The sequence below is a fragment of the Canis aureus genome, chromosome 19 (genome assembly GCF_053574225.1).
Source record: "Canis aureus isolate CA01 chromosome 19, VMU_Caureus_v.1.0, whole genome shotgun sequence".
NCBI lineage: Eukaryota > Metazoa > Chordata > Mammalia > Carnivora > Canidae > Canis > Canis aureus.
This window is the reverse complement of record NC_135629.1, coordinates 26,116,094-26,140,470: the sequence shown is the minus strand read 5'-3', so window position 1 is coordinate 26,140,470 and position 24,377 is coordinate 26,116,094. Positions and strand designations below refer to the sequence as shown.

General features: G+C 38.2%; 1 protein-coding gene across 31 annotated transcripts in view; it reads left to right on the top strand.

Moving 5' to 3' along the window:
- SLC25A26 (solute carrier family 25 member 26) overlaps positions 1-24,377 on the top strand; it is a 196,152-nt gene that overhangs the window by 162,392 nt on the left and 9,383 nt on the right. For 17 of the 31 annotated variants that reach the window (XR_013357699.1, XR_013357702.1, XM_077858140.1 and 14 more), the window contains one exon: positions 2,242-2,286. Coding sequence is in view for 27 of the 31 variants with exons in the window: in XM_077858140.1 (XP_077714266.1) it covers positions 2,242-2,286 (45 nt within the window). In the remaining 4 variants the exon portion in view is untranslated. Of the gene's footprint in view, positions 1-2,241; positions 2,287-20,127; positions 20,198-24,028; positions 24,159-24,377 lie in introns of all 31 variants that reach the window. The other 14 variants (XR_013357700.1, XR_013357701.1, XM_077858139.1 and 11 more) reach the window with 3 other exon arrangements.

Genomic DNA, 24,377 nt, shown 5'->3' with positions numbered 1-24,377 from the left:
AATAGCTAATATAATTGAACTTTAGTTTCAGAATAGATTTTTCGTCACTGCTTTCATGTTTTGGTGACAAAAAAACTAAACTCCGTTTCACTCCTGTTGAGCAATTTTGACATCCAGGGTAGGATGCTGCCTATTATGAAGACAGCAAACTTCTCTGAGATTCTTTTTGTCAGCCTAAACTGGATTGTTGTCATTGATTTTTTTTTTCTTATTACCACTTCCTGCCTGACAGGAAGACAGATTTTTTTCTCCATGTCCACTCTCAAACCTGGGACCATTATTTGCTCCAGCAGAGTAAGACAGAAGATGTTAGACTTTTAATTTGTGATTAAGTGTAGATACTTCAGAGTAATTGAATGCCGTTGATTCATTTGAAGGTAAATATCCATTAATGCCTTCAAAGTAGTGGTCTCTAGCACACACACACTTCAAGCACTCACATACCCATATGCATATTGATAATGTTCAAAGTCCATATTTTACTCTTAACTTACAGCTGAGCTGAATACAGAAAACAATGCTGGGGCCATGGCCTGCTCAGAGCAGCATCATCCCAGCACAGCCCTTTTGGGCAGTGACTGGGTGTCACAGAGGCTAGTGGGTGGTGTTGAGTGGAGTTCAGGTGTTTTTGTCTTAGGAAATAGGGTGGTGTGGTTCTGTTTTCAAATTTTAGGAGATGTCATTGAAAGCAGATTCTACTGGGGGTGAATTTATGTGCAGATCAATGCACTTAGATGTCTTCTAGGTAGAGTAGCAGAGGGCTCTGGAGTCAGATTGTCTGGGCTTCGTAGGGTGTCTTTAGTCAAGTTACACAGATTCCCTGAACCTCCTCTTCATCTGTAACATGGAGGTAGTAATAATACTTAACTGCCATACAGGGTTGTTGAGAGGAGTGAAATAAAGCTCAGGAAGTGCTTATTAGCACAGTACCTGATACATGAGAAGCGCTTGGTAATTCTAGTTCTTAGTGTTAACCACCTGACTGCAGACACTTGCCATCAGTGTGCTGTTGTCCTCAGCATCACATTGGGCTACTGCAGATGACTCCTCTCCCTGCCTACTCTGGGGACTAGCCAGTCATCAGGCCCACTTGTGCTCCTGTACTCCTGCACCATTGACAAGCTGACCCTTCCCACTGTCAGACTGGCTGTTCTGTTCCTCTGTCCCTATTTCTCAGCTTCCTCTTGTAAGTGGCTCTATGTGTCTCCTCTCCTCTCTTTCCTACCTGCTCTGTTCATTCTTGTGCCTCCCCTGGACATCCCTTTCTTACTCTCCCTCTCTCCGTCCTTCCCTCCCTCCCTGCCCCTCCTTTTCTTCCTTTTCACTCCTCTTCTCTCCTTCCCTTTCCCTCCTTTTCTCTGTCTTCCTGCTCCCCTCACTGCCACCTCCTCCCCCGCTCCCCGCCCTCCTTTGCCCCCCCACTTGTTCTCTTTCCCCCTCCCTCTGCATTTTCCTCCCTCTCCCTGTTTCTGTTTCTTTTTTTAAATAAATTTATTTTTTATTGGTGTTCAATTTACCAACATACAGAATAACACCCAGTGCTCATCCCGTCAAGTGCCCCGCCTCAGTGCCTGTCACCCATTCACCCCCACCCCCCGCCCTCCTCCCCTTCCCTGTTTCTGTTTCAAGCTCAAACACTTGGCCTGCTAAGGAGTAGACAGCTCTAACTCTTCAGCAGAAAAATGTCAAGTCTTTAAAGTCTTTATTGCTTGTGTTAGGAAATATTTATTTTGTCATTTCGGTAGCCAGATCTCTGTATTGTGCTTCTCTTTCTGTTTCAAAAGGGTTTTATATCATCATTTTTTTGTCCCTTGGGCTCAGAAAGTTAGCAGAGCTCTAAAGGCAGTTACAGCTTAACTCTCTGAAAACTATGTGTCTACCATATCTATAAATTTAATTTTAAATTTTAATAAATTTAGCTTTATTTTATTTTTTTTTTAATTTTTATTTATTCATGATAGGCACACAGTGAGAGAGAGAGAGGCAGAGACACAGGCAGAGGGAGAAGCAGGCTCCATGCACCGGGAGCCCGACGTGGGATTCGATCCCGGATCTCCAGGATCCCGCCCTGGGCCAAAGGCAGGCGCCAAACCGCTGCGCCACCCAGGGATCCCTAGCTTTATTTTATAAATAAAATAAAAATGAACTAAGGTTTCTAAATAATAGTTATAGATTCATGTAGTAATGCTAGGCAAACTCTGATCTTTCCTAATTTTTTTTATTTTTTTATTTCCTCTTCAGATTCCTTTCTCATTGGTCCAGTTTCCCATGTGGGAGTCCTTAAAAGTAAGTTTTCCAGTTTTCATATAAAATTTCTCTCTATCGTAAATACCCACCATTTTCAGTATGGAGTAGCAGAATATGATATTGACTAGCAGTTTAAAAACTCAAAATTAAAAAAAAAAAATAAATAAATAAATAAATAAATAAAAAAAATAAAAAAAATAAAAACTCAAAATTGTTGGTAATTGAAAATACTTTCTGCATGTGATTTACATGCCAATTCAGTCTTCTAATCTTTTTCTGATATCTGTGGTAGTGGAAGCTGAGTATAGCAGGCATAACTGAAACCCACGGATGTTAAGGAAAAAATTTGCTTTACTTTCTTTCTTCTTGCAACAACTCTCTCCTTGGCTGAATTTTATTTCATCTGTGCATGTGTGCATGTGTATAGAAGTTAAGGAATAACAGTGTTTGTAAATGGAAAGAAAGCAAGTGTGTCTGTAGGCCTCCACTGGCTGAGTGGAGAGTAGGCCTCCAGTGTCTGTAGGCCTCCACTGGCTGAGGCCTCCCCCACTCACATGTAGTGTTTGGCAACTGAGGGAGCAGTGAGGCCATGGGCCCTGACTGTCCCTTCCATGTCTGCTGCTCACCCCAGCCAGGCATGGGACTCCCTAGGGGGAACAGAGTGTTAGGAGTTGTGAGTCAGCCTCAGGGAAGGTCACTCATATGTTTCATTACAAATAATAAAATGGATTTTTAAAAGCCTGTGTTTAAAACATGAAATGTTTTTCTTTAATCTTCTAGGGCAATGGTTTTGAAAATTGTAGGTCATGATATGGATTGTGTAGATATTTGACAGCATTGTAAAGACTAATAGAAAAGGAAATAGTAGAGAACATCTTATATGGTAAGGATAAGTCTTATTTTGTAAAATCTTAGTGTGGGTTGCTCCTGGACACGTCTCTGTACTGGGTTGCGATGTAAAATGTGTCTAGTACATTTGCATGATGATTAAAAGATTTTGAAAATCCTTGTCCAAGTGAAAATGGTTTGTAAATGACCAAACTGTAAAATGGCAAAGTACCTAGGTAGGCATTTGATAATACAAAAAGTAAAGTAATTAGTCTCATAGTTACATGGAATTAGTAATCAAAGCCTATCTTTTGAAAAGTCAAAAAAAAATTGTACTCGGAGGTTATACGCTAAGGATAGTAAGATGAGACAAAACATTTCTCATACAAAAGAAACTATGGAATATTACATATCAACAAACTATTCTTACAAGTGATCTGATTTTAAGTAGCACAGCTTATTTTATAGATATACTTTACATATAGTTTCTTGGGTCTTTCATTGTTTTTGTTTTGACCATTTTCTTTGTGGTGCATGGTGAGAATGGATTTCTTCGGCAGTGTTTCTGGGCATGATGTAACAGCTATCCAATGAGAAGGTCACATTCCATGAGCATAACAGCTCTCCTTTTCTGTGTGTGACCAAAGAACAATGGAGCCAACAGCTGTCCAGCAAACAAGACTTACTTTATTAGTGTCTCAATAACCAGCATTCACGCAGCTTCTGCACACTCGCTAACATCCTTACACCCTATCTTTGCATAGGAATGTTTTGAGGCCTAAAAGGGAAAAAGCATGGGGTTTATTTCTTTTCAGTATTAAGGACATTTATAGTATTCTAACTAGTTAAGAAATGTCTAGAATTTTTCAGAGTAATCATAGATCATAATGTTACACTTTTAACAGTTGTCTTTGAGCAAATGTTAAAGTGCTACTTTTTTTTAAGTCACATTTATTGAGTAATTTTGATACAGGAACATCCACCCTTTGCTAATGTACGTTTTTATGAGTTTCAACAAATGTTTATGACTACCACAATTACCAGAATACAAAATATTTCCAGTTTTCCTTTTTCCAGAATATCACATAAGAAGAATCATACACTATATATGGCATTTTGTGCCTGGCTTATTTCACTTAATTTGCTTTTGAGATTCATTCATATTTTTGCCTGTAAGTAGTTTGAATCTTTTTGTCACCGAGTAGTATCACATTGTGTACGGAAGTACAGTTTGCTTATCCATTGACTAGTTGAAATGCATTTGAGTTTCCAGTTTTTGATGGTTATGAATAAAGCTGCTATAAATTTGCATACAGATATTTGTAAGCGAACATATGTTTTTGTTTCTCTTGGGTAGGTACTTAGGAATAAGGTCATAGGGAAAGTATAAGTTTAATTAATAAGTTTAACTGTCAAACTGTTTCTTAAAGCAGTTGTCCCATTTTGCAACAATGTATGAGAGTTCTAGTTGCTCTGCTGCCCTGTCATCACTTGTTATATCAGAAGATTAAAAAAATCTTTTTAGCCATTCTAATAGTTGTGTACTGGTACGTCATTGTGGTTTTAATTTGCAGTTCTCTCATGGCTAAACAATGTTGAGCATCTTTTCACATAATATTTTGTTTAAACATCTAAATGTGAACTCACAGTGCTTTATAGAAGTAGACAATTTTGGGCACCTCTTTTATTTTTGTGTTTATGATTTTATCCATCAAGTTTGCTTTTGCAGCCATGGAGTGATTGTAATATATGGAAGAATTTCTCTATTATATTTCTGTGAGAATACTTCTTAGGAAGATTTTTCTCTACCAGGACTCGAGCAGGTTGCATACACATTGTGCTGTGAGGGGCAGAGTGCCTGGAGACAGGGAGTGGCCACTGTTTTCTGAAACTTACTCTGCCTACAATTAAGCGTATTATCTTTTTCTAAAATCACTTCCTCCTGCTACCTCTGTCTTTTTTTTTTTTTTTTTTTTTTAAGATTTTATTTATTTACTCATGAAAGACACAGAGAGTGCGCAGAGACATAGGGAGAGGGAGAAAGCAGACTCTCGGCGAAGAGCCTCATTGGGGACTTGACCCCAGGACCCAGGACCATGCCCTGAACCAAATGCAGACGCTCAACCACTGAGCCACCCAGGTGTCCCCTATCTCCATTTCTGTTAATCATACTACTAATCTGACCTGTGGGGTCCAGGCCCTGGATTATAATCTCACCATCTCTTCCTCTCTGTCCATTTCACATCACTCACCAAGTTTTGGTGGACTCTGACTTTTTGGAACCTGTGGCCTCCTTTTTGTCAGATTCTTACTAACTTATGCCTAGACTAGGCCCTGACAGTTTCTCCATTCTACACAGTAAATTTGTGTGATATTCCTTGAACATCTCTTGGAAGTTCTCAGAAATTTGTAACTTCCTGACACTCTGAAACATGAAGTAGATATCCACACTGTTTTTTCTGGCTCCCTCCCCCCTATACTTTTTCAAAATTCTTTCTCTCCAGCCCTAACAGGCTCCTCACTGCCTCTGTTTTTTTTAGCTGCTTTCTGAAATATGCTTCCACATCTTCAAACACTGTGCATCTTCCAAAGCCAGTTCAGTTTGGGGTGTTTTTTTTCCCCCTCCTTGAAATCTTCCAATCTAGGCCCTGAAGATTTACCCTAACTTACCTAACATCTGTGTGCATTGCTTGTTGGTATTTAATCACACAGTGTGCAATGTTTAAAACAATTTAGAACTAAGCTTTAGAGGACTGGAGCAAGGCCTCAGTCCCTTGCATTTATGGATATATGACAGGTACTGGGAGTATTTAAGCATTGCCCGCGTACTCTTGAGCTGGACATTGGCCCCTTTCACAACAATGCAAAGGTGAATAAGAGGGTTCTTGCCTTTGAGGAGCTTGGAGTCAATGAGAGAGGCACAAACCACCAGATAAGGTTAAGGTAATGTGTCTGTAATTGGAGACTTTTCAGATGTAGGAGCCAGTCCTCCTGACTCCCTAATTGCGTCATTACACTACCTCATTTTTTTCTGTCCCTTTTTTCTCATAGTACATAGACTGTAAGAGTTTGCATGAAAGAAGGCTAGACACCGTAGAAAAGAAGAAAAATAAAAGAGGGTAGATTATTATACTCAGAATCCCCAAGAAGATAATTGTCCTTTAAGATTCATGTTGTGTTTGGAACTTTTTGGCAGCCCAACCAGAAGAGAAACATGATAGATTCCATGGTTATTATTACCTGATAAAGACCCATCGCTTATTATTTTATTTTGCCCCCTTGGCCTTAGATATGGTCTTTATATAGATGACTTGTGGATGTATAATTCTGTCATGGACTGCCTCCTCTGAGATACAGCTTTATGTGACCAGCTTCCTAATTGACACGTTCACTCAAGATGTCTCAGGCCACCCAGTGCAGGAGCAGGACCGAACTCTTGGGTTTTGTTCTCCTTCTCCCCAGCCTCTTCCTTCCCTGTTGTCCCTGTCTCAGTAAAGAACATGAATATCTACTGCTTGCTGAAGTAGGAGGCAACGAATTACGCCACAGTTCTCCTTCCCCCTCCTCATGACCCAGCCCATCAGCAAGTCCACTGTTGGTGTTGAGACCTCTGACACACCTGTTGTTTCAGTTGGTATACATTCGCTGCTCAGAAAATCTCCCTGATTCCATTCTTGCTTCCCAAAAATATCCTCTCTCCATAGCAGCCAGAGTGATCTTCTAAGGAAATAGATCATACCACTGTCCACTAAAACCCTTCAGTGACATCTCTTTGATACAGTTCTATGTCCTCTGCCCAGCCCCCCCCACCATCTTATCCCCTACCACCCACCCCAACATATTCCAGCCACACTGTGTACTTAGTTTCAGATGTAGAGTTCAGTAATTCATCAGTTGTCTACAAAACCCAGTGCTCATCACATCAAGTGCTCTCCTTTAATGCTGTTTCATTTATAATTAGTTTCTTTTAGAAGTATGTTCATAGCTATAACAAAGCTCTTACTGAGCTTTAGGTAAACAATAAGCATATTTTGGAAGGTTATGATAAAATTCCATGTAAGAATGTTACTTTTTTTGTATTATCTGAATATTTAACAGAAGTGTGCAGTGCAGTTTTAGAGGATTATTAAGAATGGAGTCAGGTCTAAATAGGCTTCTGGCTACAGGATGTTACAAAGTTGCAAAGCAGTAACTAGAAGAAATACAATCTTTAAGTACAGATGCAATTGTTGAAGCATAATGAAAATAAAATAAAATCATCTTGGTTACATAAGAGGATAACACCGTGCTGATGATTTTTTAAGATGAAGTCATAACTTTGTAATAGAAATCAGAGGCCAATGGATTATTCTTTTAATTATAATACAATGTATAAAGTACTGATTTAGGTTTTTCATATATACTTTGTATTGTCAGTACTTTATAAAAAAAACTTTGTATTCAAGTGGAAGAGTTAATAACTTATTTATTCTTAATTCTTAATTTGATAATAGTTAAAATGTCTATCACTATCCCAACTGACAACAAAATTCTCCCATACTCTTTAGCAGTCTGTATAATAGTATAGAAGATGCTCAGCGCTCATTGTCTCCACGTACACTTTTTCATTTCTGGTGTCTGTACGGACATGTTTGGTCAGAACTTAGATTTCCAATAAAGGCATACTAAAGACGGAGAAGGGAATGATAACGGAGTAAAAGTGTGTATGTATGTATGTGATTTTTGCCACACTAAGTTTGTACCCTAAATTAACTATAACATGTCATCAGGGAAGAAAACACCTGAAATTGAGAGCAAAGTAATTTTCTGTCCAGACCACCAGTCGAGTTAGAGCCTAAAGTGCTAGTAAGGATTTTATCAAAATCACAGAATGAAGCAGGGATCTTGAACAATTCAAAACTATAAGAACATTTGAGTTCTTAATTTTCATCCTGGAAGATATGGGACACTTTGTGTAAAAAGAGAAATCAGAATGTCGTAGTGTCCTTTTATTTGATTGATAAAAGTAGTGGGTGACATTTTCTTGTTTCTAGGACTACTGAGGGAGAAGCAGAGGGATCCCATAATACGGGAGTTGGGAAAATAAAAAATTCCTCCTACTTTTAGGTGGGATTCAATCTGTAAGCAAAAGGTTTGAAAATTCTTGTTTTGTGTAGTTTGTCCAAGGCAGATAGTGAAAGGTCAAGGCATGTCCTCTATTGTAACGGCCTTGAGAGGTGGCAGGAAAGGGTGTGGCTTCTGGATCTCTGGGCTCCTCTCCCAACCCTTGTTTAACCTGTGCACTCAGGTGCCTGGCATCCACAGTAGCTGCAGTTGAGAAGTCGCAGTAATGACAAGGCCCAGCACATTCCATGCAGGCTCCATTACTGAAGGTCAGTTTTAACCCTGCTTCACCAGTGCCACAGTTTAGAGGATAGGGAGTCAGGGTCCTCTGTCAAAACAATAAAAAGCACGCCAGGAGTCCTTTTTTGTTTCTTGCTTTCTTGCTTTTTTAAGATTTTTAACTTATTCATTTGAGGGAGAGAGCACAAGCAGAGGGTGGGGGGCGGGGGGGGGGAGAGGGAGAAGCAGACTCCCTGCTGAGCAGGGAGCCTGATGTGGGGCTCGATCCCAGGACCCTGAGATCGTGAGCTGAGCCAAAGGCAGACGCTTAACCATCTGAGCCACCCCGGCGCCCCTGTCTTCTTTCTTTTATACATTTGTCTCCTACTTAGGCAAGTTTGTGACTAAAATGATAAATAGGATCAGTCAGATAGAAGATTACTATGATGAGTCACATGGACTTTTTTGGCTGCGACAGTGTGAGAAAAGAGGGGAGTTTACCATACTTTAGCTTAATCAGATTATCAAACATAGATATATATTAAACAGCACTTTAAAAAATGCCTATAATGATTCCAGTTCCTTTAGAGATAGAAAACTTTGCCAGTATTTGACTTCAAAGGATGCAGCTCTAGATTCACATGTAACCTCCTTTGAAAAATGGGAAAAAAGGAGTTCGCTTTTTGTTTTTGTTTTTTAGACTTGCTTTCTGGTTATTTGTGAGCATTTTTGGGGCTTGTTTAGTCTGTTTGGCTTGACTGTTCACTGGGATGGCGTTGCTACTGCTTCAGCCTCTCTATCTTGGTGGATCAGAGCCCTCTATCCCACTGAACCTAAACAGAACCTTGGAACCACTTAGCACAGCTCCTCGAAAAGCTCCACAACTCAAAGTGATGGAGGTGGAACCTACTTGCCATTCCTGGTTTATAGTGTTCTCTACTGAGCCAAGAATGAACATTTGAGATTATGTTTGGCCAGTTCTTGTCTTCCCCTGTTCTTTACACAAGAGTAAAGTCATCAAACACTGCTTACGTTGTAGGCACTCATCCAGTACCAGGTATTTGCCAACCTTCTTTGTATAAGGAACTGTGCAGGGCCTCTGGGATTCCAGAGTTGAAGGTAGTGAGCTCCCTGTCCTAGAGAATTAGGGGTGAGATGAGATAGCTTTTGAAGGTTAATGAAAGTCGTGACTCATTATTATTTATATTTTTCTGGTACTGTTAAGGATAGAGGCTTCCCAGTATATTTGTTCCAGATAAATGGGAGTCCTTAGTGCAGTACCTCAGTTCTTTCATTTTAACCTTAAAGATCTTTTATAACAATTGTTCTGTACTTAAATATAGCCTTCCAGGTATGCCTTTGCAGGCAGAATTATTAAAAATAATCCTACCTTTTCTTGTTGACTCCCAGTCAACATCATGAACATCAGTTACAGTAATTTGTTTTAATTTTTATTCTGATACATTTAGATATTGTTAATAAAAAGAGACCTTTTTCCCTACCCAAAACTAACAAAAGCCATCTAATCACAGATCCAGAAAACTCAGAAAATGCCCATTCAGAATAAATACCCCTCTAGTAAAATGTAGCCACATTACCCCCAAATAATATTTTTAAACTATAAATCCTAAATATTACTAAACAACTCAGCATTTGGGCCCATCTTGCTTTTGCTCAAGAATCATAAATGAAGGGTGCCTGGGTGGTACAGTCAGTTGAGCATCCTACTCTTAGTTTCGTGTTGGTGGTGATCTCAGGATCTTGAGACCCACATCAGGCTCCACACTCAGCATGGAGTCTGCTTGAGATTCTCTATCTTCCTTTCCCCTTCTTCCCCATGCTCTTATGCTTCCATGCTCTCTCTCATAGATCTCTAAAAAATAATAAGTGAAATTTCTTTCCCTTTAATTACCAGCATAATCTTTCATTAAAGGCTTTCGTACAAATTCTTTTTTGTTAAAGATTTTATTTATTTGAGAGGGGGAGAGAGAGTGTGTGTACAAGCTGGGGGAGGGGCAGGGGAAGAGGAAGAAGCAGACTCCCCCCTGAGCAGGGAGCCTGATGTAGGGTTCGATCCCAGGACCCCGGGATCATGACCTGAGCCACAGGCGGACACTTGCTGACTGAGCCATCCAGGTGCCCCTTTCTTACAAATTCTTAATATCTTCACCACCTTACTTGTCTAGAAAGCAAGTGTCTTAATGTCTCAACCAACCAAATATAGTTTAAGCACAAACAAGGTACATATCAACCCACACAGGGTTGGTGCTATTGACACATCTCCGAATGCTTTCAAATCAACCTGCCATTGTAACTGTAATCAGCTTGTGTGTTATGAATGATACCTAGTTGTCCGTTGGTAAATCTGTCTTCAGTTATGAAAGCTAGTTCTGTAGGAGAAACCCATTTTAGGGTTTTAGCTACTTGATTTTATTGCTAGAGCCATGGTATCACAGAAACGAAAGCTTAATTGTGGTCTCAATTATGGCTAATCATTTTCTTGGTTTAAAACTTTGCTTTGAAACTCTCCATTTAAGACATGCTAGTTCAAAACCATAATGAGGCACCACCTCGCACCCGTCAGAGTGGCTAAAGTTAACAAGACAGGAAATGAAAGAAGTCGGCGAGGATGCGGAGAGAGGGGAACCCTCTTGCACTGTTGGTGGAATGCAAGCTGGTGTTGTGCTCTGGGAAACAGTAGGGAGGTTCTTGAAAAGTTTGAAAATAGAACTACCCTGTGACCCAGCAATTGCACTACTGGGTCTTTACTCCAAAGATACAGATGCAGTGATCTGAAGGGGCACCTGCACCCCAGTGTTTATAGCAGCAGTGTCCACAGTAGTAACGCTATGGAAAGAGCCCAGATGCCTATCAACAGTTGAATGGATAAAGAAGATGTGGTATTTTACACATACACACACAATGGAATATTACTCAGCCATCAAAAAATGAAATCTTATATTTGCAATGATGTGGATATAACTAGAGGGTATTATGCTAAGCAACATAAGTCAAACAGAGAAAGAAAATTAAATGATTTCACTCATGTAGAATTTAAGAAACAAAACAGAGGAGCATAGGGGAAGGGAGGGAAAAACAAAACAAGCTGAAATCAGAGAGGGAGATAAACCATAAGAGACTCTTAATCTTAGGAAACAAACTGAGGGTCACTGGAGGGGGAGGTAGGTAGTGTGATGGGGTAACTGGGTGATGGGCATTAAGGAGGGCATGTGATGTTAGGAGCACTGGGTGTTATATAAGACTGATGAATCACTGAACTCTACCTATGAAACTAATAATAATAATAAAGACATGTTAGTATATGAATACTGCACAGAGAGATGATTCATTTAATTGAAAAATAACATGTTAAGCAATCGTTGCTTTGTTTTTTAAAGTGTATGTGCAAAAGCTACACAACAGCTCCATCAGCTACTGCCTGGAGAGCATTTGAATGTCTCTGATATGTTAGAAAGTTCTGGTGGTAGGCTGACAATACTAAGGCCCGCACAGAGGATTATCTTTTCTGTTGTCTTAAATTATCATCTCATGGTATTAATTTGGAACTGAGTAGATGATTCTGTTCACATTCCTATCCTTGTACCACAAAAAGCATTTGGTAAAATTTCATAATCTTGCAAAATTGGAAGCTACATAACTACTTTTGAATTTAACAGCTCAAGTCCCAAACTGAGTTTTCCTATGTGAAAGCCAAAACACTTATTTTCAATTTGTTATTCATTCATAGGACAATAGTGTACATTTGGGTGGGTCTTTTAAAGTGAAAAACAAAGCCTTCTCTTCATGCTCTACTTTAATAGAAAACACCTGACCCAGACTTGGACTTCTAGCCATTTCATAGTATTGGGCCTGGTGTTAGCTTTCTATCCTTTGAATGAATACTCAGGCTAGTAGCTATTATCTTGGGGGTTAAGTAGGGGTGGAGATGGCAGGGGAGGCCAAATTACCTCATGCCCTTCTTCCTCTAATAGGCTTTGAGCAATGAGTGAGGACTGACTTGGAAAATTAAGATAACCTGATTATTTTGTAGTGCTACCTTTAGGTATATCTGGATTCCTTATAATATCCTAATAGATGATAAAAATCATGTTAATTTTTTAAAAAGCTGATGCTAAAACTTGCATACCTTTAAACAATATGAATGATAACATTCAAACTCTGTATTTTAGTAGTTTCTAGTCTGCTGTATTGATCACTGTACTCTGGTCATATAAGATGTCAACATTAGGGGAAGCTGGGTAAAGGGTATATGGGAACTCTGTTATTTTTGCAACTTTTCTGTGAGGCTAAAGTTATTTCAAAGTTAAATCTCTAAGCTCTTAGAAATATTTTCTATCAAGCTGCAGTATAGAAACTTAACATTATAAAAACTAAGCCATGAACCAGCCCCCAGGCAGCTGTGAGAATAAGATGGTGAGAGCATAGTAGATTATTTGCTCTCGTTCTCATCTAGAATCTTGCAGCACTACAGGGAAATGCCTGCCTCTTGTCACTCACTGACATTCCTAATCAAAAAACAAAAAACTGCAGAAGCAGAATTAAGAGCATATCTGCCTAATTACTTCCACTTGAAATTTCTCCTTGACCTGAGATATTAGCAGTTGTTTTTGGATTCATCTGAAAATTTCATTTTTTATTTGAGGGAAGAAAGGAAACAGCACACTAAATTGGGATAAATAAATCAATACTACGTAAAGTATAGAGATCTGCTTTTTTATTCTTATTTATTTTGGTACACAATCTCCATTGTAAGAGTTAAGGCTTCCAAGACTCTGGTTCTTCATATTTGGACTTACTTTCTGTCCCTCATCCCCACACTCCCTAGTCATTTATCTGGCTGCAAAGAAACCATTAGACCTCCATGGGAGTGGAAATACTCATTTAGATTGAGAAATTATGGCAATTGAAAATGTTTTGATCCTTAAAAAAAATCTTCATTATAAACCCACATGATTTTAAACAACTTTCATAGATGTCAAAATATTTTCTCTAATCATTTATATATTATAATGTAGCTTTACTAGAAGTTGAGCTATGTATAGTAGTGAGAAATCTTACAGCGTTACATATATATTATCCTGTCTACAAGACCTGTGGCTTTGCGGGGGAGCCACCAACCACTTTAGTTACCCCACTTACTATCTCTGGCTTTAAGCAATTTACTTAACATTGTTAAACACTGCCTCCACACCTGTGTTTGCTGATAATACATATTTTCCAAAATTAAATGGGAAATGTAAAATCTTTAGCATACTACCTGGAACATGCTAGGTACTCAGCAAGTGGTAATTACTAGTCAGTAGTAATCATTCATACTGTGGCCTGCATTGTTTTTTTTTGTTTGTTTGTTTGTTTGTTTGTTTTTTCATTTTGCAGTCTACTCTTAAATTACAGAAAAGTCATAAACAATATATTTACACTTCTAGTGAGTAACCTTTCCTGTCTTCCTGGCCAGTATTTTTTTTTTTTCTTTTTTTCTGATCTCAGTCCTCTGGTCCCTGTACATACATGAGCAAATCTGTCATTTCACAATACTTTCATAATTCACATACAGTACTTTTTTACCAATCACGTTCTTGTTATTGGTAGTGGTGTTTAATGAATTTTAAAGTAGCTCCCAAGCGAAATATTTGCAAATAACATTTATCTTTTTAGCTTGGTCTCTTTATATTTCCAAAATTTTTTATTTAGACAATTCCTCGTTTGAAAAAACCATTACAGTCATATCACTTAAAATAAGTTGTTTGAGGCAGTGACGTAGTTTATTCATTCACTTGGATATCTTAATATCATTCCAGAGGAAATTACAGGCTATATGTGTAAGTAAAATGTCTTACAAATATCATTGTCTTTGCTGTCCAGACAGCTATAACCTGTAGATCCAAGTCTACATGTTTTAATACTTTGTACCAGATTGTCTCATACACTTTCCAGTTCTGCTAACTACCCATTTAAACTGGGCAAGTTGCTTAACTTCTCTGAGCCTCAACTTCCCTGCCTATAAAATGAAGATAAAATGATACATACCTCAGAAGATTGTAGGTAGGATGATATGAATGAATGTATGTGAAGTGTTTAGTACCTGAAATCCAAGTAAATTCTACAGAATTGTTTATTGTGGTTGCCGTTATGTTAGTTCTATCATACTGTGTGTTTGCTACTGATGTTTCTCACTTGATTCTAAACCTTTTGGTTCTGGAGATTTCTTTTCAAATACAAAATGATTTCTTTAAATGTTCTTAGACTAAACTATTCAGGCCAGGTAATAGTGGAAAGTTATACTAATCTATGGAGATTTTATTTTTAAACTGTCTTCAGCCATTTGAGTCTGTTTTGATTAGGTATCCCCCAAACCAGTTTTTTTACTTCCTAGATTAGAGCAGGCACTTCTGTGAAACCTTTATCACCTCTCTTCTCTATGTTATAAACCTTCTCTACCCATACTGTACTCCTGCCAAATATTAGACCAAGGAATGGCTGCTCTTCTTTTTCCCTTTGAAAAAAAGTGCCTGATATCCAGTACAGTACTCAGTAAATACTGAATTGATGAATTACATAATGTCTTTGATTTTTCCCCCTCCTGTATGACGTGTAATTCACATCTTGTTATTCTTTTTTTTTTTTTTTTTACATCTTGTTATTCTTTATTATTGCTTATAAACAGCATTATCATTAGTTTTGTAAGTCTGCTTTGAGTAAATTTCTGCTCTGTGGAGCACTCGAAAGTATCTGTAGATTAATGGAAGATGGACTTCAGTGAAGGACTTTGCACTAAAGTCCAGTTCAGGTTTCATATTCCTTTTCTAAAAATTCAGCAAAGTAAGTAATGGTATTAGAATTGGCCTTAGCCTGATAAAATACACATTTTTCCACCTCAAAAGTAAAAAAAGATGTTCTCCTGTTTGGTTTCTTAAGCTGTTGCCAGTGCTGGTATGAGCTCTGGAGAAGATCATGCTTTCTGCAAAAGCACAGAGATATTTGCAAATACTAAGTTCACTGAAAAGATACAAAGTACTACACTCAATGGCAAGACTATCTTCAGAAAGCTGTGTGTAGTAAATCTTTTTTTAGCTTCTCTCCTTTCATATGATGTTTACAAAAATCTGTTTGGCAGCTGCACTCTTAGTCTAGTGAATTTAATAAATGCACTTTTTAAGTAATCATGCTTATCATTTAGGTGGAAGGGAATGTTGGGAGCCCTCAGATAACACATATTGTTATATATCTAATTTGCTTGGTTAGGTGTCTGACTTAAAGCTGTTTGCTGATTTCAGACTAAATTGCAAAGCTATCATAATTAGAACAATAGAGTATTGGCATAAAAACAGATATATAGACAGTGGAACAGAAAAGAGTTTAGAAATAAATCCACACATATACAGTTAATTAATTGATGACAAAGGAGCCGAGAATATTCAGTGGGGGAAAGGACAGTCTCTTCAGTAAATGGTGCTGAGAAAACTGGACAGCCACATGCAAAAGAATGAAACTGGACCAATATCTTACATCATACACAAAAACCAACTCAAAATGGATTAACGACTTAAACACAAGACCTGAAACCATAAGACTCCTAGAAGAAAACATAAGAATATTTTTAAAAATCTGGCACCAGAAGCAAAAGCAATAAAATCAGACATAAACAAATGGGACTACATCAAACTACAAAGCTTCTGCACAGCAAAGGAAATCATCAACAAAATGAAAAGGCCACCTACAGAATGGGAGAAGATAATTGCATATCATATATCAGATAAGGGCCTAATATCCAAAATAACAAAGAATTCATACAGAACAGCAAACAATCTGATTTAAAAATGGGCAAAAGATCTGAATAGACATTTTTCCAAAGAAGACATACAGAAGACCAACAGGTACATGAAAAGATATTCAACATCACTGATCATCAGGGAAATGCAATTCAGAACCACAATGAGATATCACCTTCTACCTGTCATAATGGCTGTTCTCAAAAAGACAAGAAATAACAAGTATTATTGATGGGGATTTGGAGAAAAGGAAGTTGGTGAGAATGTAAATTGGTGTGTCCACTATCGAAAATTGTGTGGAGATTTCTCAAAAAATTGAAAATAGAACTATCATATCATCTGGCCGTCCCACTTCTGGGTACTTATCTGAAGGAAGTAAAAATACTAACTTGAAAAGATACCTGTATCCCTATGTTCATTGCAGTGTTATTTAACAATAGTAAAGACATGGAAACAACTGTGCATCGATGGATGAATGGATAAGGAAATTGTGTGTATACACGTGTGTGCGCGCGCACACACACACACACACACTGGAATAGTATTCAGCCATAAAATCTGAAATTTTGCCATTCATGACAACATGGATGGACCTCAAGGGCATTACGCTAAGTGAAATAAATCTGAGAAAGACAAATACTGTATGGTCTCTCTTTTATGTGAAGTCTAAAAAAAAAAAAAAAAAAAACTGTTCATAGGTACAGAGAACACTTAGGTAGTTGCCAGGAAGTAGGGGTAGAGGAGTAATGGATGAAAGAGATCAAGAGGTAAAAAGAAAAAAGGCAGTAAATCACACACAAAAGTTATTGAAGTTGACAAAATAGGGCCATATATGTATTTATATGGCACCATTCTCATTTCTCTAGCAACCTCAGTCTTCCAGATATAACTGCAGTGGGGAAGTATTGAGAATAGGAAATTAGTACTAAGTTTGCTGTTCTTCTTTCAGTTGTGCTATGTTTGATCGTCTCTAAAAATGTCATGCCACCATGAGTTGGTAATTATATTATCCTAACAATTTTAATAAATATATTCAAGAAGTCTTTTTTATAATATTTGTCATCAGCTTTGCCGTGCATACCATTATGTTAAAGGTCCTACCAGTGCAGTAAGGCAAGAAGAACAAAAGGCAGTAATCCATATTAGAAAGGAAGAAATGAACTTATGTTTATTTACCAATGTGATATAGAAAATACAGAGAAGCTACTAGAGCTGATAAATTTAGTAAGTTTGCAATATACAAAATCAGTATATAAAAGTCAATTCTGTTTCTACATATTAGCAACAACCAATCAGAATTTGAAGTTAAGGCAGTGCCATTCACAATAACATCAAAATAGGAAATACTGAGGGACAAATCTGAAAATTCAAGTGTAAGACCTATATACTGAAAGCTACAAAATAATTTTGAGAGAAAATAATGGAGGCTTCAGCAAATGGAGAGATATACTGTATTTATTGGTTGGAAAACTCAGTATTGCCAGTACTTCCATTCTCCAGAATGATCTATCATTCTATTTTGTAGAAATAGATAAACTGATTCTCAAATTCTGTGGAAATGCAAAGAACCTAGAATAATAAGAAAAATTTTGAAAAAGAACAAAGTTGGAGAATGTTTCATGATTTCAGGGATTTACTGTACAGCTGTGGTAGGTAGTCTCCAATTGGTGTCAAGATAGATCTATAGATTGGAGCAGAATAGAGTCTAGAAACAGATCAATACATATATGGACAACTGATTTTTGACAAAAGTGAGAAATCAGTTCATTGGAGAAAGGATAGTCTTTTCCATTTGCTGGAACAATGAACTTTTCATATGTAAAAACAGAACAAAGAACCTCAATCCGTACTTTGCAGCATACATAAAAACAAACTCAAAATAAATGGTAAATCTAAATATAAAACCTAAAAAGCATTTCTAGAAGAAAACACAGGTGAATTAAGGTCTGAGTTAGGGATTTCTTCTATGTGCCACCAGAGTGAGATCCATAAAAGGATAATTTGAACTTCATCAAAATAAAATATTTCTGTCCTTTGATAGATACCATTAAGAGAATGAGAAGACAAATTATGGTCTAGGAGAAAATATTTGCTAATGACTTGTATCTAGAATATATAAAGAACTCTCAAAACTCAGTAACTAAAAAACCAATTCAATAGAAATGTGCAAAACATTTGAACAGACACTTCACTAAAGAAGATATAGGGAGGGGCACCTGGGTAGCTTAGTTGGTTAGGCATCTAACTCTTGATCTTGGCTCAGGTCTTGATCCTCAAGGTTGTGAGTTCAAACCCTACACTGAGGCTCCATGCTGGGTGTGGGTGTGGAGCCTACTTAAAAAAAAAAAAAAAGATGATGATATAGGGATGGCATATAAACGTATGTGAAAAGAAACTCAACATCAGTCATTAGGAAAATATGAATTAAAACCACAGTGGCATACTACTGCACACTTTTTATGAATGGTTAAAATTTAAAAATCCCAATAATACTGGGATTGTTGAAAGGATGTGGAGAAACGAACTGGTCAGGATGTAAAGTGGTACAACCAATTTGGAAAATGATTTTGTAGTTTCTTATAACAAGTTAAACATATTCTTACCATGAGATCTCCTAAATATTTCCCCAAGAGAAGTGAAGGCATGTGTCCATATAAAATATATAAAAATATATATGTGTGTGTATGTGTGTGTGTGTGTATGTATGTTTATAACAGGTTTGTTGGTAACAGCTAACAACTGGAAAAATCCCAAATATGCTTCAGTAGGCAGAAACCTAAACAAATAATGATATATCTACACAATGGAATATTGCTTAACAATTAAACAGGTATGAAGTGTTGATACAGCAACATGGATGAATCTTACAAAAATTCTGAAGGAAAGAACCCAGGTTAAAAAAAATGAATGACAAAAAAATGAATGTCTAATTACTTTTACATAAAATTCTGGAAAAAGCAAACTAATCTAGAGTGACAGATCAGATTAGTTAGGGGGTGGCAAGGAAGGGGCAGGAAGAGGAGGAAGGACAGAGAGAAGCCTTTTTGGGTTGATGGATTTGTTCACTATATTAACGATGGCAATGATTTTTTGTGCGTGTGTCAAAACTTAACAAGTTGCAAACTTTAAATATGTGTAGTTTATTGGATACAGTTGGACACATTCTTATACCTCAATAAACCTAAAACAAAACAAAAAACACAGTGCAAGCTCTGCTGTTAGAAAGCCTGGATAAAAGATGGATAATAACAGGGCCCAACTCTTAGGGTTTTGTGAGGACTTGGTGTTAACATGTGTTCAGAGACTAGACCAGGGTCTGACTCAGAGACGAGTCCTGCGTCTTGTCTTCTACTGGGTCACCAGCTCTTTGAGAGCAAAGTACCATGTCTCTGCCACCTTCTTGTCTAGTGTGAAACTTGATGGGTATTTATTGGTATAATCCTCAACCTCTGTCATTGACCAATGCAAAAAATGTTTTGACAGATTTTAAACCCATACTTAACTAACAGAATTAGCATCTTCCAGACATGTGCAGTATGAATAAAGATTGAAAAAAGAACTAAGGACTGTGGCAGACCCTGCTCTGGACTAATTTGCAAATTATTGTATGTTTAGAATTAAATGGGAAATACTTGAAATGTTACATTGTCTTAGAGATGTATCTTTATTTTTATTTGTACACATACACACCAGTGTGTGTATATCATACATATTTCCTGAAAATTGTTTCCTTTGAGCACTTGAATGTGGCTGTCACTCTTGTTTCTTTGACTTATTTTAGAATGCAGTTAAGTCCTTGGGAAAATCACTTATGTCATCAGTGAGGAATGTCACCAAAATAGCTTCTCACTTAAGTTCCCATCCCCAGAGCTAACCCACAGGAGGTTCCGATAAATTCAAATATTTAATAACTTATATTTTTCTTTCTCCTTTAACACAGGCCCTCTGGTCCTGGAGGCAGGATCATGTGGTGGATTGTTGGCAGTCAGCAGTCTGTGGAGCTTTTGCAGGTGCAAAGGATTATATTATACTGGGAAAGACCAAAGGGGGGAGAAAAATGTGAAAATATTAACTATGCAAAAACAACATTCTTTAGAAATTCCAGATTGTTTAGATGAAGAGAGTTCCATTAGTTGTTTGAGAAAAGAGTGTCTTAGGGGAAAAAAAACTGCTAAAAAGGTGTCTGCTTGAAAGACAACCAATTTGTTTTTGACAAATTTTTCTTTTTTCTTCTTATCTTTATTAAAGCCTTCACTCAGGCCCTTGGATTATCTTAAAGATGATTTATAAAGTCCTCTCTGGGAAGAGACTTGCTGTGGGTGCAGGGCTAACTGTGCAGCTGTCTGCCTTGAGCAGTGCTTTGGGGGTTTCAGTGATTTCTGCAGAAGGCAATGATTCACGGTTCGTGTGACATGTTTGACAGCCCCACAGATTAACTAGTGTCAGGAGAGCCGACGCTGCTCAGCAAACTTACCAAAGGCTAAACGGGTCTGTGGAGAAAATATGGAGATCTAAACATCTGGGCATTTTCTAGACATTAAACCAAGAGCAAAGCGACAATATGCAATACTGTGTTATCCATTGCTAAATCGTGTGCATTTTCCATTGAGGTTGTAATAAGAACTCAGGTGCTTTAAAAAATTAAATAAGTGGTAGTTTTAATGGCCTAAGAGAGAGGTACATTTTGCATTACAAATAAAGGTAATTTAGAATTATGGTTGAAATAAAACGAAGTGGAGATTTGCCAGAAATTGTAGACTGCTAGTTTAGATGTGTAGCCAGTAAATAGATATGTAGTTTTAGGATGTGCACTTTATTAGAAAATAATAAGGTTGGTTTTTTTCCAATTTGTTTAATGGTTGTTGGATTGGGTTTTTTGTTGTAGTGATTAGGAAAACAAAAAACATGTATTTTATAGGATTCTTTATTAATAATTGGACCCATTTGACTTGCAGAATTGATAATCAAAAATAAGAATCTTGCCTCTAGACACAAAGCCCACTCAGATTGATTATGACAGGTAATTGTTTCCACATGACACATAGTCATTAGCTATGTTAAATGAGTAGGTGGTCTTGATTCACTTTCCAGAGGTCAAGAGTCTTTGCTCCCCAGTCCTTAAGAGAAATGTGTGATTTTTTTTTTTTTTTTTTTTTTTTGAGTCCTTCCAAGAGACAAAGTGAGCATTATGGAAGTTTAGTCATCCTGGGTAAGGAAGGGCACATCTTAAATGTAGCAATACCATAAAACTTCCATGTGTTGAAGCAAGAAGTATATATTCTCTGGTCCCGTTCCTGAAGTAGCTAATTCAAAGCTTTGCTTACAAGCATTGTTTCTATGAAGGAAATGTGCATTCACTACAGTCTTTTTCCAAATAATGCTTTGTGATAAGCACTAAGCGCTTAGATTAGAAGAACAGGAAGAGAAACTTTATCAGCCATCCATTGGGCGGTAGGTCTGGGGGGCCAGGCCCTTTCAGAGTGGAGGCTCATCTGAGAAGTGCAGCTGGGTAGCGCTCTGCCCCAGTGGCTGATGGAAGCTGCATCGTGGAGGAGGCAATGGGCTGGCCCAGAGCCACGTACCTGGTGTGGGCCCGCTTGCTGGACTCAAAGAGTTGTCAGGTCTCAGCTCTGCCCCCAACTAAGGAAGGAGACTTTGGGGCCTTCTTCCTTACCTGTAACACAGATGCGCCCCCGCTGCCTTAGCGGGGATCACTGCAAGGATAGGTGGGGATAATGTGTGTATTGGCCCTTGTAAGCTCTGAAATGGAACTGATCGATGGGGGTATGTTTCTACTGCCATAGCAACAGCCAACACCCAGAACATGAAAAGCTGTCTCACATTCATATTGACAGTTGCATTGAGAAAATAACATATTGATAGAGTTACTCCGTATAATCATGCAGACTGAAAAACTCCTCCAATTCAGTTCAACTGAGGTTCTGGTAAGTGAAGGAGTTTGTCTACGTCTGCACAAATCCATTAAAGGTAGATCCCCATATATATAGCAAAAGACAAAACAAGTATATTTTTGTTTATATCCCTCTTGTTTTAAAATTTCAGTTGGTATGTTGATCCTGAGGGATACAGTTACTATTTAAAAACCTTTGTGAAAGATAAACATTTAAAAATATTCCAGCTTGTGAAAAAGTGATGCACTGTGGGAGTCTGTGGTGCCAGTATGCCCACCACACTAGAGAGGACTAATGACGTGCTGTCTCAGACCACTCTTCGCAGGGCTGACGTCCCTCCCCACCACACGCTCAGACCCTGCAGCCTCACTTGGCCACCAAGGCTGTGATAAGACTGGCCTTCTATCAGAAATCAGGTTATTCATTCTTGTGCACTTTTCCAGTTTTAAATTGGTTAAATGATCCTGGATGAACCACGCTCTGTGCTATCTCTGGCACTCTTCTGTGCCCATGCTTGTTTTATAAACTACTTGGCACAAATATCCAAAAATGTCCCCTGAGATTGGAGGTGTTGATGGCTTGTCATGCTCAGAAATTCCCTTGGCTTCTGGTCAGGGGTTAAACTAGGGGGAAAAAAAAGATTTTGCCAACTTCCTCACTTCAAGTTAATTTTTAAACATAAAGCCATAATTCAGCTTAAGTAATTATGACATTTGCTACTATAGTGATATGTACTATTCTAGGGTTCTTTGGTCAGTTTCTCATAATTAACATCTACTTACGTTTTCTGAGAGAGAAGGAGCAGGACCCAAAGACAGAGGGTCGGAGGGACAGAGAGGGAGAGATATTCCCATGGTTTGAAATTCTAGAATATGGGGCGCCTGGGTGGCTCAGTTGGTTAAGTGTCTGGCTCTCAGTTTCTGCTCACGTCATGATCTCATGAGTCATGAGATGGAGCCCTGCACTGAGTCCCTCATTGGGCTCCGCACTCAGTGGGGAGTCTGCTTAAATATTTTCTCCCTCTGCCCCTCCACTCGTGCGCAGGTGTATCCTGTCCTCAATCAATCTTTAAAACAAGAAAGAAATTCCAGAACAGAGTAAAGGATTTATCTGGGTAACAAATGAGAAGGCCTAACACAACTTTGAATCACAAACAAAAACACTTTCGTTGTTGTTGAAGCACTCTGTGTCTGTATACTTGTGTGGAGACTGTGCATAGGAGGTGCATGGAGATGCTATTCTTGCTGAGGCTCATCAGGAGAGGGGAGGCCAGGGAGGTTCTTGCATGTCAGCACTGCCCACTGCTATCCCCACCACTTTCACAGCTGCTTCTGGGAGGTGACAGCTCCAGACTTGTTGTAGGGAGGTGGCCCTTTGTTTGGAGTGGTGAAGAACCTACATTTGTTCCCTAAGGATGCATGAGATGTCATTTCATTGTAAACATCCATTTTCTCCTGAACTTGGTCTTTGAAAGCAGTTGGCCTAACATTCTGTAAACACCTAACTCTTGTGGAGCCCCTAGAAAGTTATTTCATGTGTGATGTGAGCACACAGGCAGCCTACAGTTGGCTGCACCAAATAATTATTTCCTGTCTAATAGAGTAGCATGTTCCTTGTATTTATTACTAGCAGTTTACAGTTCCCTTAAGTGAGATGTAGAAAATCACTGCATTTTAACTTTTAAAAGCACAGGTCCCCAACCCCCTCCGCACTGTAACCCATTATTTTATTACGTGATCCTCACAGGCCTTTCTTTGCAACCTCATAAAAAACATTGTGAAGGCTGTATATTAAAGCAGTCCTTGATATTTGAAGACATTAGAATTGATTTATTAATAACTCATAAAATACAGCTACCATCATAGTAAAATTAGGACCTATTTAAGCATATTTGTTTTTTCCTTTGCCTTTTCTTCCTATTCCTGGTAGGACACAGCAGTGTCTAAGAGCATATTGGCAGGCAGCCACAGTAAGGGAAAGGTGCACTTTTGCTAATGGCCAAGACAAGTTTGATGCTTGGTGCCCACATTTATGAGAAGACAAACACTAGGCAGTGAAGGTAAGTTAGGAAAGCTCGAGTGGTCAGACAGGGGACAGGTAATGTCATCGCCAACTTTTAAGGCTTCAGAGTTGGTCTAGGTTAGTTTGCGAGCATTTTCAAATAGGATAATGGTGTATGCACTTCTGAGTTTTAACAATCAGACACATTTTAATGTCTTATCATGTATCAGAGTCATCATGTAATAAGTGAGCACTACTTTTGGAGCTAAGATGCATG